We start from the raw sequence: 16497 nt of genomic DNA, 5'->3' as shown, positions 1-16497 counted from the left end.
GTGGCCAGGAACATGAAGATAATCCCATAAAAACCTGTCAAGTATGTCGTCTTTTTTTTTTGTCTTGCGCGCCCGACGGACATGATCGTGTATAGCAGGGTGGCCGCCTCGTGCCCTGCCCCTCACTAACACACTTTTACACACCCTCGTGTTCTCGCCGCCTCTGATGGACACCAAGAGACGCAGCGCTCGTGTCTTCCCTTGTACTCACTCAACACCGCTCTCCATTATCCCTCTCACTCAATACATCTTTCTCGTCTGTTAGGTAAATCTCTCTCTCTCTCTGTCTGTCTCTCTCTCTCTCTCTCTCTCTCTCTCTCTCTCTCTCTCTCTCTCTCTCTCTCTCTCACATTCAACGGATCTGGCTGGATTTTCTAAAGGCCTGCATTTTTTTTTTACCCAGGAACGTGATGCAAAACCCTCCCTTCCGCTCTCTCTCTCTCTCTCTCTCTCTCTCTCTCTCTCTCTCTCTCTCTCTCTCTCTCTCTCTCCTTCCAGCCAATACTGTAACCTCTCAATTTTGCACGGTCACAAAACCACATGATTTTAACAGAGTACAGGTATACAGTGCAAAAACCCAATTATCATTATTTAAACAAGGCTAGCGATACCGCATGATGCATTGAGGCTGATGAAGCAAAAAATGTAATGTGGAGGATAAATGACATGAATGATAGTAATTGAAGATCAAACAACAGCATTCTCGTCCACACACGCCACTCAGTCAGCTACTAAGTTTTCTGTGAGCAAATATTACCATACGCAACACATGCACCTCCACAATTATTAGTACACGGGGCAGGAGAGGCAAGAGCATCACTGCCTCCACGTACTGAGGAAGAGGCGCGGGTTTGCCTTCACGCCTCACTTGGTCTCCTCTCATCCTCCTTTAAGTTATACTCTGGACACTAGTATAAAGTATCCGGGGCCTTGCATGAAACTGTCTCCTTGCCCTTGTTCCCAATATGGAACTACAGCTCCAGCGAGTGCACGCGCGCGCACACACACACACACACACACACACACACACACACACACACACACACACACACACACACACACACACACACACCTTTATTGAACATGAATGATTTCTATTACATAAAATCATATTCATAGTTTCCATTCCACAGTTCTAATAAGTACTGTCTGATCTTAATGATAGAATTCTAAATAAACCACAAAATGGCACTACTTAAATTATTACAAGCTATTTTTTTACACACACAAGCAAAAAAAATTGTTGAGAACAAAATATCAGATGGACATGACATACACAAGGTGTCGAAGCACAAAGCTAGTGAGGTGGAACACTTCTATTACTGGTCGGTGGACTGTGAGGTGTAATTGTGCACTCAGTCAGGGGAGCGAGGGATGCACGGTACGGCCGCTGGTGGGAGCTCATCACGGAATGCATGTGGCGATCATAAACAATGGGACGCTTGGTGGCCGCGCCGCGCGACCCGCCGCCTCCGCCTCCCACCAGGACACTCGTCGCCTCGCTCACAAGGATTCCGTAAAAGCTTCCTGGTTACGTCACGAGGGTCGCTGTTAATAATACGGCGGAGTAGTTTGTCATCCCGGATCACACCTGTCCCACGCGCCAGGGACGAACGCACGCACGCAAGTAGGCAGACAGGCAGACACACAGACAGACACGGACCTATGCACAGGTATCCGGGCCGCTGCCTTGTACGTACGTGGAGTGAAGGCTGGCACTGGGTTTGCTGGATCCAGGAAATCTCAGTACATAACTCAACTCTCCATACATTTTGCCTCAGTTCCGTGGAATGTATTACACGAGGAGTGGAGAGAGAGAGAGAGAGAGAGAGAGAGAGAGAGAGAGAGAGAGAGAGAGAGAGAGAGAGAGAGAGAGAGAGAGAGAGAGAGAGAGAGAGAGAGAGAGAGAGAGAGAGAGAGAGAGAATCATACGTAAACTATACTCGTATGGGGAAAAAAACACCTTGAAGAACATAAAGCCAGTGTTCCTCTTTCATCAGTATTTTTCCATGAGTTAGTTTGAATGAAGCATCGTCCCTGTACAATAGTGGTCAGGCGCTCACTAAATAACCTGCTACACTAACTCACTTTCTCCGTCTCTCTTAGTCTCAGGTCTTCTCATCAGCTGACACTCTCTTAGCCTGATAAATGGTAGATTCCGAGTAAACTGGATGAATGAAGAATGAAAGAAAGCTATACCATAATGTAAAATGTTACTTGAATATTTATCTTGAATAATACCAACTAAATTTTACCAAAGCGCTCTACCGGAAACATCTCAGCTTCTCTAATGCATGTTAGCGGAGTGCCGTTTACGAATTCTCCACGACTATAGTATAACAACACTTCCCACGAGTAAGACAGTTGATAAAGTAACTGGGAACATGTATTTTCCCTCTCTACCGGCCTTGAGGTACACGTGCTCACGAGGAAGGGAGTATTTTTGTGACTCAGTGTCGGTAGTTGTGGTCAGCGCTAAGTGGAAGGCCGTGATCCAAGCTGTGCAGAGGAGCGCTGTGTGCCTCGACCGTTCTGAATGTCGGAACTCATACAAAATGTGGCTTCTGCCTTTCAATTATTACTGGTGGCGGAGCAGCACAATATTTAAGTTCTAGTTTCAAAGAAATAAATGGGACGAGTATGGCTAAACTACACGAAGACAAGCATTTCCATTGAATTACATGAAAAATATATGTACTTGTCATACATTCATATAAACAAAACAATGATACCCCTCTTGTACAAATTTCAAGACTCAGTTAATATATAAACACGAGTGCTAATTCTGTGTAAAGAATGTGTGAAAAATGAACGTGCTGAAGGCAGAGACGAGTAATTCAAGTAACACAACTCCTGTTCAGATTCCCAAGATCCACAGAGGTAAGACGTAAACATTAACGCAGATTTTTTTATGAAGATAAACTGATACGTGGAGAATAAATGTACTTAAGGCACAGGCGAGTGATTCAAGCAACAATACTCCTCCTATTCAGATCCTCAAAGCTAATGAAGGCGGAAAAACTGGTTCTCTGTCATACTATTTTCACGTTGACCATAATGGATATAAAAGACGTCCACAAATGAGATGAACGGGAAATAAAGGTACTTAACGCATGGGCAAGTAATTCAAGCCACAAAACCACTGTGACTCATATCTATCGAGGCGGTGCAGGAAGAGAAACTCGTTCCCTGTCATAATATTTTTACCTTTCCCTCAGTGGGCGTAAAAAAAAAGCATTCCAAACTCAATACCGGAGTTACAAGCAAACCGGCGATAAAAACCCGAGATACCACCTGGCGCGCTGCCGTACTCTGTCCCCTGCCATTAAGTACCACTGACGCCGCTCTAAGGGTGGGACTGCGGGAGGCCAGCACCGACCACAGCCGAGCACCACCAGCTAGCCGGGCACACCAGAGGCTCATGGGCCACACATCCACGTAATACAAAGCGACGATGTAAGCCGTTGTTTTTTTTTTTCCTCAAGTAACTGGGATGGAGGAGGAGGAGGAGGAGGAGGAGGAGGAGGAGGAGGAGGAGGAGGAGGAGGAGGAGGAGGAGGAGGAGGAGGAGGAGGAGGAGAGGAAGAAGGTTTGAAAGAACACGAAGACAATAACAATGATAATAATGAGTAGGACGAGAAGCAAAACCAGCGCTATAGCAATGACGATGACGACGAGGAGGAGGCGACGAAAAGGAGGGAGGGGGGCAGGACCGGGGCGGGCGAGGGTGAGGGTGGGACGGGCGGACCTTGGCGGTGAGCTGAGCCAGGGCCAGCGCCGCCGGAGGGGAGTAGATCCGCGTCCAACATCCGGATTCACAAGCTTAGCGGACCTGGGAGGCGCTTATCATTTTTTTTCTTTTTTTGTTACAACCACCACCAAAAATATGGTTCAAGGTTCATTCCACGCCGCACCTCACACGATGCTCCAGGCGGCCCACGTGGTTCTGCCTGCCTGCCTGCCTCTGTGTCTCCGTCTGTCCCTCTGTCTGTCTGTCTGTCTGTGAAATGCTTATCTCTGAAAGTGTTCTCTGTCTGGTGTCTCCTAGTCCTTCTTTCATTTCACCTCTGCACTGCTTCTGTCTACCTCTACACTTCTGTCTTTCTCTTGTTTATTAATCGCTAAAACTGTATTCTCCTCCTGCCTTCTGTCTCTCTGTCCTCCCTCCTTTTCACCGCTCTAGTAGTTTAATCTTCTTACTTTTCTATCTATTTGACACTCATTGCTAAAACTGTTCACTCCTGTCTCCTGCCTCCTCCTCCTCCTTCCCCAGATTTCGCCTCCACGATGCTTTTATCTGCACTCGTATTCCTGCTTTTTTCTCTTTGTTTGATGTTTATTACTAGTCCTCTCCTGCCTTCCGTTCTTCCCTTATTTCATCTCCCGTCTCCTGTACACATCTTCCCAACTCTTCGTCTATTTCATATTCATTACTAAAACTCTCAATTCCTGCCTCTTGTCTCCCCGTTCTCCCTCCCTTTCACCTCCCCACCGGTGTTATCTCAATGTTCATCTAGCACTGTGTTCAGGCTTCCGTCCCGCGGCAGGATCCTTCTTATAAAACACCGCTAACCTTGACGGCTGCACATGTCGTCATTCTTGCTCGATTACTGGTGCTCATAATAATACGTAATGCCCGTGTGCTCAGACTAAAATTATTATGGTGATAAGAAGAAGAACGATAATAGTAGTCATAATAAAGATCACAACAAAAATAATATCATTCTTCTTTCTTTTTTTCTATCATTGTTGTCATTGTCATTATCATTATTATAGTTATTGTTGTTGCGATCACGGCCATCCTCCCCATCAAGTTAATCCTCATCACCATCCTCATCACCTTGGCATCACCAAGGCTCCTCCCTCCCACTAGATACATTGAGAAGATACGCACAAAAACTTACACTGTCTACATCACTTTTATTTTCCTGGATGGCAACCTTCAACGGCCACTGCCACACTGCCTTGCCATTACGCCCTGTAGCGTCTTCGCCAAGCCCTGGCCGACCCCTGTCGCGGCCCACACACGTCCCCGCCACGACCATCAGGCAGGGCGGCACTCCTTCCTTCATTAACGGTAACGAGATGGTATTAGCAAGTGTGCGGTAACCAGGTGTGAAGCAGTAACCTTTATCACCCGGCCACGCTGTCTGGAAACTGCCAGATACTCGTCTAAGTTTTGGGCGGCGTGTGCTTTTTTTTTCTACGTTTCTTGTCCTAATGGAGAATAAAAACGGCGAGCATTTAAGACAAATGATAAGTGAGGCGAGACAGGTGTGCCGTTACGGGGCGTCTGCGCGGCGGCCGTGGGACCCGCAAAGATCCGGCTTATCAGGAGCGGACAGCTGGCCTCCACCAGCCTCGGGACGCCCTTGCCGTGCTCCTCGCTCCTGGCCAGCACACCCGCGCACCCGCCTTACCGTCCACATCGGCCGGGAACAGGCTGGCGAGAGGACCCGTAAGAGCGGCGCGGTGAAGGCGACGAGGCTGCCAGGCCGGACTCCTGTCGAGGCTGTCAGCGGCCCCGCCCTTACACCGCACCTCGGGATGTCCGGATCGACTCCCTTGGGATTTCCGCATGCCGTCCCTGAGAGCACAAAGTATTTGCACGACGCAGACGGTGCTGGTGTTAGTCAGTCGCCACCAGCGGCCCCAGGCACACCTCTCCGCCCTGGCTGGTAAGTAGCCCTTAGATAGACCGCCGCTCTCCACCGCAGGCATGTAGTGGCGGGAGCGGCGGCGTGCGTGAGAACCATGGCCTGTCCCACTACTAGCATTAGTGTGGTTAGCTTTCCAGTGGTGCCTACAGCTCTGTCAGTCTAAGGTAAGTCTGGGGAGTGTGAGTAGAGTGCCATGACGAAGCAGCAGCACAGTGAGGGAGAGGCGCGCGCGTTGCAGGGATAGCTGAGCATCCCTTTCCATGCCTGCCGTGCACGTCAATGCCCTAACCGTGGCCCGGGGACTCCCCACCCAAGACGTGCCCAGCAAATTTCCCGCCACAACCCAGCAACAAGTGTGCGAGACTTAAGTGGGCGTCGCGGAGAGACCTTGGGAAGGCCGGGCTGGAGGCGGCCCGCGGCTGGGGACTCCCTCCACGGCCAGCCAGCCAGCCCGCAGAACAACTGGGATTTCCACAGTTCAAAAGTTCCTAGCTCGCTTGGGCTGCCGTTCCCTCAGTTATCCTGAAGGTGCCGTAGCGGCCGCGTCTCGCCTCGCCTGTTCCGGCCCGCCTCATTCGCCTGAGACGTGGCAGTACGTAGTTACTGTAGGCGCGAGCGAGCATTGATCGGGTTCAGCAACACGTGGCAAAGGGAACGAGGACAGCGGGGCCGAGTCTTACTACCCGCACTGCCTCATTAATATTCAGGCTGCACTGGAGCTCATTCAAACGTGGTGGTTTTGTCGAGTGTTCGCGGCAGTGATAGTGTCGAGCCACACCACCACACAGTGTTCAAGCCTCAGATAAAGCAAGCCGATGGTGATGTGTGTGTGTGTGTGTGTGTGTGTGTGTGTGTGTGTGTGTGTGTGTGTGTGTGTGTGTTTGCCCCAGTGCACGCGATACTGGCTATTAACCCGGCAGTGAGTAAAGTGCAAAAGCCTACAGGAGAGGGCCAGTGTCGCTGGAGCGTGGCGGGGTGGGGCGGTTCGGAACACACACACACACACACACACACACACACACACACACACACACACACACCATTAAGTACGGCACTTCCTCCTCCTCCTGCTCCTCGTCCTCCTCCTCCTCCTCCCCTGCCGAGAGTCCCAATACCGGGTGACGTGACTCGCGGAAAGGGCGGGCGGTCCCAGCCATGACCACGGGCTGTTGGCAAACCATCATAATGGCTGCTGTAAAACTAAAGACCATAAAGGAATGATCTTTGGGCGGGGGATGGTGTGTGTAAAATTACTGTGTCATCTTCGAGCTAACAAACCATTCCCGACCTCAAAGTGACATCACCACCACCGCCACCACTACCACCACCACCATCGCCTTGGTAATCCCTCTTCCACTACCTCTGTCTGTTTATCTTTGTCTGTCTATCTTAACGATATATCTTTAAGGATGGCGAGTGCATAGGGGAGAGAGAGAGAGAGAGAGAGAGAGAGAGAGAGAGAGAGAGAGAGAGAGAGAGAGAGAGAGAGAGAGAGAGAGAGAGAGAGAGAGAGAGAGAGAGAGAGAGTGTGTGTGTGTGTGTGTGTGTGTGTGTGTGTGTGTGTGTGTGTGTGTGTGTGTGTGTGTGTGTGTGTGTGTGTGTGTGTGTGTGTGTGTGTGTGTGTGTGTGTGTGTGTGTGTGTGTGTGTGTGTGTGTCCGGTATTACATCCGGCCCATAAACTTGAGTGAATGGCAATGAGCGACAAATTAACTTTTAGAGCAACTTAATCATATTTTTGGAGAGAGAGAGAGAGAGAGAGAGAGAGAGATACTAACCACACAAAAACAAAATAAGAAAAGGAACCGAGTAAACTTATATATTTCATACGACCAACCGAAAGTAAACAAAAAAAAAAAAAAAAAAGAGAAAAGGCGAAACGAAAGACTCGACTCGAGCAAATATTTCAGATGACCAGAAAGAAGAAAAAAAAAAGAAAGAAAAAAGAAGAAAAAAGAAGGAACAACGCACAATAATTTCCAAACAGAGAAATTATGACCACCAAGTTATTTTCTCCTTTATTTTTACTTACATATTTGCTAATAAAACAAATCAAAAGAGAAACTATATACATTACGATACGAGAGAGAGAGAGAGAGAGAGAGAGAGAGAGAGAGAGAGAGAGAGAGAGAGAGAGAGAGAGAGAGAGAGAGAGAGAGAGAGAGAGAAACCAATAAATACGAAAAATAAAGAAATAAATAGGTAAACAAATATGTACGTATCGAAAATCAACGAAATAAATGTCGATAAAATAAGGACCTCACACACAGTCCTTTGCTTGTGAGGGGAGGAGGAGGGCGGGGGAAGGAAGGGGTGTATAAACAAGGGGGTGGGGAAGGGTTGGGGTTGAGGAAGGGGGACAGATTTAGGGAGGGGAGGGGTGTTGGGGATGGAGAAAAGTCTGAAGCAGAAGGGAAAAAAGGTCTTCGAATAGCGTGATGTTTTTCCTGTTGCTGTTCTGTTCTCCGCCCTTTTTTTTATTTGAAGGTGTGGTAGGAGGAGGAGGAGGAGGAGGAGGAGGAGGAGGAGGAGGAGGAGGAGGAGGAGGAGGAGGAGGAGGGTGTGGTGATCAAGATGCGAGGAGGGGGAAAGATATGAAGAAGAGGAAGAATCGAACTGAAGGTGTAGGAGGAGGGAGAGGAAAAGAAAATGATAACAATATGAATAACAATGCGAAGAAAGAAAGGCAGAAAGAAAAGAAAGAAGGAAACGGAGAAACACAATAAGAAAAAAGAAAGAAGCAAGGCAAAGCAAGACAATCTTCTCATTTATGGTGATTTCAATGAGATCGTATGAAGAAGTCGTGAGGTGATGGAGATCCTTTGATGATTTAGATAAGGAACACACACACACACACACACACACACACACACACACACACACACACACACACACACACACACACACACACCTTCTCCTTTCCATGTGCAGCTGTTCTTTTAGTTTTCATTTAGTTTAGTTTAAGCTTAGTTTCTGTTTCAATTTATTCTTTCCTTCTTATAATTCCTCATATTGTTAATCATTTGAAAGGTAGAGACAATATGGAACAGCATCACTTCACCTGAATGGACCTTTATGAGTTTACTTGGCGAAAATAAACTTAGACTCCACAATACTATAAAGATTTCATCACTTCATTACCTGCCAGTTTTGTTTTTGTTACGTTCTTATGCTCTTAAAGACACAGTACGAGATCTTTACTGGCACACGTAAAAAAAGACAAGAGGGAACTGAAAGAACCTCCCAGTCTCTAGCTAAGAAATATCCAGTGTTTTGAGACTAACCCCTTTAGTACCATGACGCGCTTCCATATTCATTCTGCTTATTATTTGGTGATATTATACAGCCTTAGAAACTTATGTGGGGGGTTAAAATAGTGAAGACTTTAGCCATTAATCTTGTGATCTCCATACACTCTTCTTAATATCAATAAAATGGTCTGATAGTACGCAAATCTCAAGGAAAAAATATGTCCCAATATTGAAGAGTTCAAAGATACAATACAAGATCATTACTAGCACATGCAGCAAAGGACAAGAGTGGATTGAAAGAAACTCCCAGTACTTACCTAATAACATTCAGCGTGTTAAGATTAACCCCTTCAATACTGGGAAAAATTTTCATCTTGAGATTTACGTACGATTAGACCATTTTATTGACATTAGGAAGGGTCTATGAAGGTCAGAAGATTAATGGCCACAGTCTTTATTACTTTAATCCATAAGTTTCTGAAGGTGTATAAAATCACCAAAATAGGAAGCAAAATGATATGAAAACGCAGCAAGGTACTGAAGAGATTAACCCCTTCAGTACCATGGCGCGTTTTCATATTTATTCCGCTCCCTATTTGGTGATTTTATAGTTTCAGAAACTTGTGTGGGGGATTAAAATAGTGAAGACTCTGGCCATTAATCTTCTGATCTCCATAGTCCTTACCTAATACAAATAAATTCGTCTAATCCCACCCAAAACTCAAGGTAACAAAGCGTCCCAGTACTGAAGGGGTTAAGGGAAGGTCCGCCAAGTAGCAAAGGTGAAGCTTGCGGCAGCCATAGCATTCAGAAGATCAGGCTCTGCTATGACTCGCCACAAAGCTCACTAGAATACTGATACCTTCACCCTTTGCTCCTTGCAGTCGTGATGCTGATATATTGGTGTCAGAGAAAGACTTGCTGCTTAATGATACCTCAAGAATAATGCTAATCGAAACTGGACAATTTAATCATGAGTGTGTGTGTGTGTGTGTGTGTGTGTGTGTGTGTGTGTGTGTGTGTGTGTGTGTGTGTGTGTGTGTGTGTGTGTGTGTGTGTGTGTGTGTGTGTGTGTGTGTGTGTCGTGCCACTTCAACATTTGTGCAATAGGTGACCAGCTCTCTCAGCCTTACCGGACTTTCTCGCCAACCTACTTAAAACACTTTCGGCAACTCTCTCGCCAGTCCCTTCAACGGCCCTTCTCTCTCTCTCTCTCTCTCTCTCTCTCTCTCTCTCTCTCTCTCTCTCTCTCTCTCTCTCTCTCTCTCACTCTCCCAGCCCCTCATCGCCCCTCTTTCTCTCCCTTCCTCCCTCCTAGCCCTTCACCGCCCCTCTCCCGTCTCTCTCTTTCACTTCCTCCCAGCCCTTCAGCGTCCCTCTTTCTCTCCCTCCCTCCCTGAAATCCTTTACCCCCTCGTCTCTCTCTCTCTCTCTCTCTCTCTCTCTCTCTCTCTCTCTCTCTCTCTCTCTCTCTCTCTCTCTCTCTCTCTCTCTTTCTTTCTTTCTCTCTCTCTCCAGGCCCTTCAGTGCCCCTCTTTCTCCCTTTCTCCCTCCCAGCCCTTCAGCGACCCCCAATCTCTCTTTCTCTCCCTTTCTCCCTCCCAGCTCTTCACCGCACCCTCCTTCTCTCTTTCCCTCCCAACCCTTCAGCGCCCCCTCTCCCTCTCTCCCTCGCAGCCCTTCAGCGCCCCCTTCTTTCTCTCCTTCTTTCCCTCCTACACCTTCAGCGCCCCCCCTCTCTCTCTCTCTCTTCCTCTCATCTCCCTTCAGCGCCTCCTTTCTCGTCTCCCAGTTTCTTAAGCGCCATCCTCATGCTCTCCTTCCTTTTCCATGATCATCCAGAGTTTCCTCCTCCTCTCTTCCCTCCCTTCCTTACGGGGCCGGCTGACGATAACTGGCACGTTCAAATCTCGTTCATAAGTTTTGTGGAATAAATGGTGAATTATGGCAGAGAAAGGCGGAAGTATGTCTCATCTTGCAGGGACTAACACGTATAGGGCTACTGGCTTTATGCAGGCTCCATTACTTTTAACATTTACATCGATCTCCACCTGTTTATTGATTTATATTCTCTGTGTGACGCCCCTTCAAAAAATAGAAAAAAAGGAATTGTGTTTTGATGGTGGTGATTTGATCTCTCCTGGGTGAAGGAAGAGCATCACCTCTCTCATCAAGTGGCGCTGAACTGGCGAGCCGAAGTGACAAGTCGGGCGCCTCCCACCTCTCCCTATGTTTAAGAAAGCGCCTCAACTTTCATTCATCTTACTAAAGAGGTCACTGGTCACGGGAGGAAATTGTGGGCGTGTCATGGCCGCCTTCCTTCGCCAGTGGTCGTTAATCTGTGCCGGACCTCTGCTGGGCAGGGTGGAAGCAGGAGGGAGGAGGGACGAGGGGGGAGGGAAGAGGGAGACGGATCTGACAGGCGCACTCCAGAAATTCGGGGCTAAAAGTTAATGATTCATCTTCTTTACCTGCTGAAACTTCTCGAACTTGATAAAGACGTGTTAGATGTACGATGATTTGAAAAGGCATCACATGCAGCAGGAGGCGTGAAGCAGTAGGTCGCATCATTCAGTACCTGCAGTGCTCTTAGTTCTGTTCAGTAGAATCACGGATAGATGTTCTTGCACTGATGAAGAAGAGAGAGTCACACCGTCATTAGCGAGCAAAGTATCCTTCCCACCATGGAGGACCTTTACTTTGTCACCACCAGGCTCTTTAGAAAATGTGTAGTTTTTAAGAAAGATGTTGCCCTTGTAGTCCAAGACATATTATAAAAGAAAGAGTTCCCTTCACGCCTCTAAAAGAACACTGCAGGTCTGCCTCGCTGGGTCCGCCACTCCAGGTCCACCTCGCCAGGTCCTTCATGAGAGATGCTGGTCCTTCCCGTTACGTTCTCTTAAAGGGAGACACACATCGTCTTAGTCATGCCCTTGAGGGAACTTGCAAATTCTACCTGTCAGGTTCTAAAGGACGCTGTGGATTCTCTCGTCAGGTCCTTCAGGAAAGTCCATCATACAAGAATCCTTAACCCCTTCAATACTGGAACACATTTTTACCTTGAGATTTGTGCACGATTACACCATTTTATTAACATCAGGAAGGGTCTATGGAGGTCAGAAGATTAATGGCCACAGTTCTCATTATTCTAATTCTCCGATATGAGTTTCTGAAGCTGTATAAAATCACTAAATAGTAACTAGAATGAATATGGAAAAGCGTCATGGTACTCAAGGGGTTAAGCCATACATCCTATCTTCCCACGTAGTGTTCTATTTCATTCCTACATTTTCCAAGTTTTCCATCCCATTTGGTCCTATTATTGGAAGCTGCAAGTCCTTCCTTTCACACACTATCCTTATCAGTTCCTGCCCCCCTTTTTTTTTTCCTCAGGCTATCCTCTGTTCATATGTTTGTTCATGTTCCATAGTGTCGAGTCATACTAAAAAAAAAAAAAAAAAAATACATCCCTTGCATCCTACATAAATCCTTAATGGAAGCTGTAGATCTTCGTTTTCACATACTGTCCTTATCTGCTCCTACTTTATCCATTCTCTCTAGCCTCCATTCATATTGGTCTTTATCTGAGGCCGCTCTTGTTTCATCCGCTGAGTGTGGTCCTCAAAGGGCAAACACCTACCTTGCTCCACTCCGTCTTTCGCTGATCACGAATGTTCCAGTCCAGTTTTAGTCTTTTCTAAGTTAAGCAGACACAGAGGAATGATTAGGAGGGCAGATCTAGTGGGTAAAATGGTCGACTGAGGAAATCTGCCCCGAGAAGCGTTAAGGTGATGTATATTGCCCCGGCGAAAGGAAAAGGTATTATTCAGGAGGAAATCTTGGCAGTGAGATTCTCGTTGTGGACAATGTATCCTAGAGTAGCATTAAGGTAGTGTTTAGTGAAGTGGTGACGGAGAGCGAGGACAGAACTCAGAGTCCTCAATGGCCAGATCGTAGCTAACTTAGGCCCCAGTGACAGCCTCGCTCAGAGAAGAGCACGCTGCCTTCCTCTGCCCCGCACAGCCTCTCCTCTCATCCACACCTGACTGCAGGAACGATGCAGGGAAAATAAACACCCCGATATATAAACATATGATGACCCCTTCGCCGCACCCTGCGGAGCAAAGGAGTGGACCAAAGCTGCGTTGCTGACTCGTCTATCGCCTCACTTTGCCCTGACTGCGCTCTTGCTTCGCCAACCCCAAACAAAATTCCGTAACTGTCATAACATTTATTCACACACACACACACACACACACACACACACACACACACACACACACACACACACACACACACATATATATATATATATATATATATATATATATATATATATATATATATATATATATATATATATATATATATATATATATATATATATATATATATATATATATATATATATATATATATATATATATATATATATATATATATATATATATATATATATATATATATATATATATATATATATATATATATATATATATATAATTACTAATAATACATCGTGTAATTATGGAATGTTTCATGGCAGGATATATCAAAGGTGTATTCGAGAAGTATTTTAGCGGAGATTGATGAGAGGCAGGGCGCGGTTCCCTACAAATAGGCGGTGGACGGCGGCGGTAATTAGAATAGAGAAAAACACAGGAGTAAGAAAGACCAGAAGAAAGAAAGCAGAGGAAGATGGTGATGGTGAGGCAATAGGAGCGGAAGAGGGAGGAGACGTCCAACAAGATAAATGGCCACAGAACGGAAGAATGACATCTGGAAACACAAGGGATGAAGGCAGGAAAGGGACGAGGACGAGGGGGACGTGCACACTCACGTGACAATGACGACAAGTCCCAGACGAAGACGAGAGACATGTTGGATCGCAGGGGCTTTCCTATCCTCAGGGAGAGAAGCGCGTACGTGCAGCGAGGGGCGAGGGGCGAGGAGTGAGGGGCGTTCTCCAGCACCTCAAAACGGAAGGTGATTTGATTATGGAACATCCGGCTTTAGAACCATGAAAAAAGAAGTGACAGGTAACTTATGCCAAGTACAACATGTTACAGGAACTGCGGGACTTGTAAAGGAAAGAGTCTTGATTTTTTAACCCGAGTGTCGTTGTTAAGGGGCCAAATATCCCTCCTTCCTCCCCTCACCAGTGCGTGATATACTGACGGTGACCAAAGGGCGTGCAGGAGTTCCTCAATGGCAAAGCTGACAGACGTTTGGAAGAAGAGAAACGTTTAGAGGTTCCTGAAAAGGATGGGGAGGAGGAGAGCGCCGCAAGATTCCTAAAGAATGAGCCAATCATCGCCTGGTGATGACAGACAAAAAGCGCGGAGAAACATAACAAAAGCTGATGGATGGTATGTGTGCATGTTAGCTCAGACATGGAGGCAGGATGGGCTGAGTGGTGATGACACGGAGATGTTTACCGAGGAGGACACAGTATGGTGAGCCGTGGCCGCCTTGTGCATCCTTGTGGAGACACCGCTGTAGTGTGCACAAGTCGCACCGCCCCCTATCCACGCCTGCTAAGGAGAAGGTGCAGAGAAAGACAGGGACGCCGCTGGGGCTGACAGGACTGGAGTGGTGATGACATTTGCACATTACCTTGGTGCAGCTTACTGGATGCTGAGAGCTTTGACAAGGCTGTGCTCCTGGCCGAGGAAGTGACAGGTGTGAAGGGCGGTGGGCGGCAGGGGCGGCAGGTAAGGCGTCCTGGGAGGTCAACAACCTGCCACCACCGCTCCTCTGGAGAAACGGCGAGGTGGTGGTGGTGGTGGTGGCGGCCGTGGTTGGGGTTGGTGGTGGTGGTGGTGGCGGTGGTGGTGGTGGCCTTCTTCCTGGTTCTCCCGGGCGTGTGGCGGTCCTCCTGTGCCAAGCACAGCCCCCGTGCCTCTGTAGTCCTCCTCCCTCACCCGACCCTCACAAACATGTCTACAATTCGTCTCACAAGTGCGAACACCAGTCCCGCCACAGCCACCACCACCCACCACCACAAGCGTATATCTAATTATCAACTAAACCCAGCCAAGTGTCGTGAGTTGCATGTACTGGTGGTGGACACGCCGACACTCGGCAGTCCCGGGACAAGTGTGTCTTCCTTCCTGCTGGTTAGTCGTGTTAGGATGGCGGCGGCTTGGCTTCCTGGGTTCCACACTCTTATTTACAAAGCACCGCCACTGCCACCAGCCAGCACGTGTCCAGTTAGCAGAAAAGCATCACCATGCCCTTGTTAGACGCTCCTTGTTAGCTGTTGTAGTTGTTGTTGTTAGTGGTGTTAGTGAAGGGCGACACCCTTCTGAAGATGGAAACAATTACCTGGGGAAGGTCGCAGGGCTGGTAAGGCAGCGGCTCCCACACGTGTTCTGAGAGCATCCTGGACACCTGGTGGGGGGGAGGGACGGCGTGCTCCGTGTAGGCTGAGGCAGTCACTGCTGCCACAAGGGCACACACACTCCGTGGCCCCAGGCGAGGCACGGCTGCCCGGAACACAGTCCTGGGGGCACCTGTGCTCACCCCCGCACAAAGACGAGCTTCCTCCCGCTGCTGCACACCTCAACGCCACCAGAAACAAAGTGAAGCCAGTGAACTAGATCCGCGCACTCGTTCAACTAGTGCCTGGCTGCTGCAGTGGTGCTGGTGTGGCCGGGTAGCAAGCGCGCCACCATCCCACCGCCACATCTTCACTTCCACCACAGGCGCGCCCCGCCCCGCGACTCCCTGCCCCTCCCCCTCCTTCATGGTGCTCCACCTGCCCAGGCTGCCCACCAGAGGACCGCCACCTCGCCACTGCACTTCACCACCGGCGGCTGCTGCTGCTCCTCAACACACCCCCGACATGTCGCTCACTTCAGAAGCCCGTCAGCGGAGACGTTGGTGGTGTTGCAGAGCGGTGAGCCAACAATTTAGCCTTGCGGTACCTCAGGTCGTGGCCAGCAAGTGAACTCGGCCTCACGAGCACACATACATCCATCTGGCCACCACCTCAGCGCTGCACGTGGCGGCACATATGGCGCCTGGGACTCCCCATCACTGCGCCAAATATCGCCACCCAATATTGGGAGACAGTTATTCGGCAACATAGCCACGACTTAGCAGCTTGGGGATTTCCGAGTTTTCTCCGCATACACCTGGAACCTGGGGAGTGGGAACAGGGGGCCTGGGAGACTGGGAACAGGGGGCCTAAGAGCCTGGGGGTCTGGGTGTGTGGGGGCTGGGACTGGGGACTAGAACTGATTCATTTAATGCCTCGTGATCCAAACTGGCGAAAAATGCTGGAAATCAGAGAAGAAGTAGAAGTGATAGGCTTTCACATGCGTTCCCCTGCCCGCCCCGCACCCCCTCATTACTTCTCCCTGCCCGCTATCTTCCCCAAGCCCCCCCTCCCTCATCCCCACCACCTGAAGGCCTACCCCAGACCCTCCTCCTTAACGCAACGCTCGGGGGAGTTGACACAGTTGTTCCCTACTAGTCCGAGAGGATGTGCTAATTTTGCGCGCGCGCGCTGTGTGTGTGTGTGTGTGTGTGTGTGTGTGTGTGTGTGTGTGTGTGTGTGTGTGTGTGTGTGTGTGTGTGTGTG

General features: G+C 48.5%; 2 protein-coding genes across 4 annotated transcripts in view; one reads left to right on the top strand and one right to left on the bottom strand.

The window, feature by feature from the left end:
* LOC123508798 (endoplasmic reticulum membrane sensor NFE2L1-like) overlaps positions 1-16497 on the bottom strand; it is a 289801-nt gene that overhangs the window by 136004 nt on the left and 137300 nt on the right.
* The window catches only part of LOC123508800, a 40536-nt gene continuing 29021 nt past the window's right edge, over positions 4983-16497 (top strand). For all 3 annotated transcript variants that reach the window (XR_006676008.1, XR_006676009.1, XM_045262715.1), the window contains exon 1: positions 4983-5678. Coding sequence is in view for 1 of the 3 variants with exons in the window: in XM_045262715.1 (XP_045118650.1) it covers positions 5221-5678 (458 nt within the window). In the remaining 2 variants the exon portion in view is untranslated. The remainder of the gene's footprint in view (positions 5679-16497) is intronic.

The sequence above is a fragment of the Portunus trituberculatus genome, chromosome 25 (genome assembly GCF_017591435.1).
Source record: "Portunus trituberculatus isolate SZX2019 chromosome 25, ASM1759143v1, whole genome shotgun sequence".
Lineage (NCBI taxonomy): Eukaryota > Metazoa > Arthropoda > Malacostraca > Decapoda > Portunidae > Portunus > Portunus trituberculatus.
Note: the sequence above shows the minus strand (reverse complement) of the source record. Positions and strands in the feature narration are given on the sequence as shown.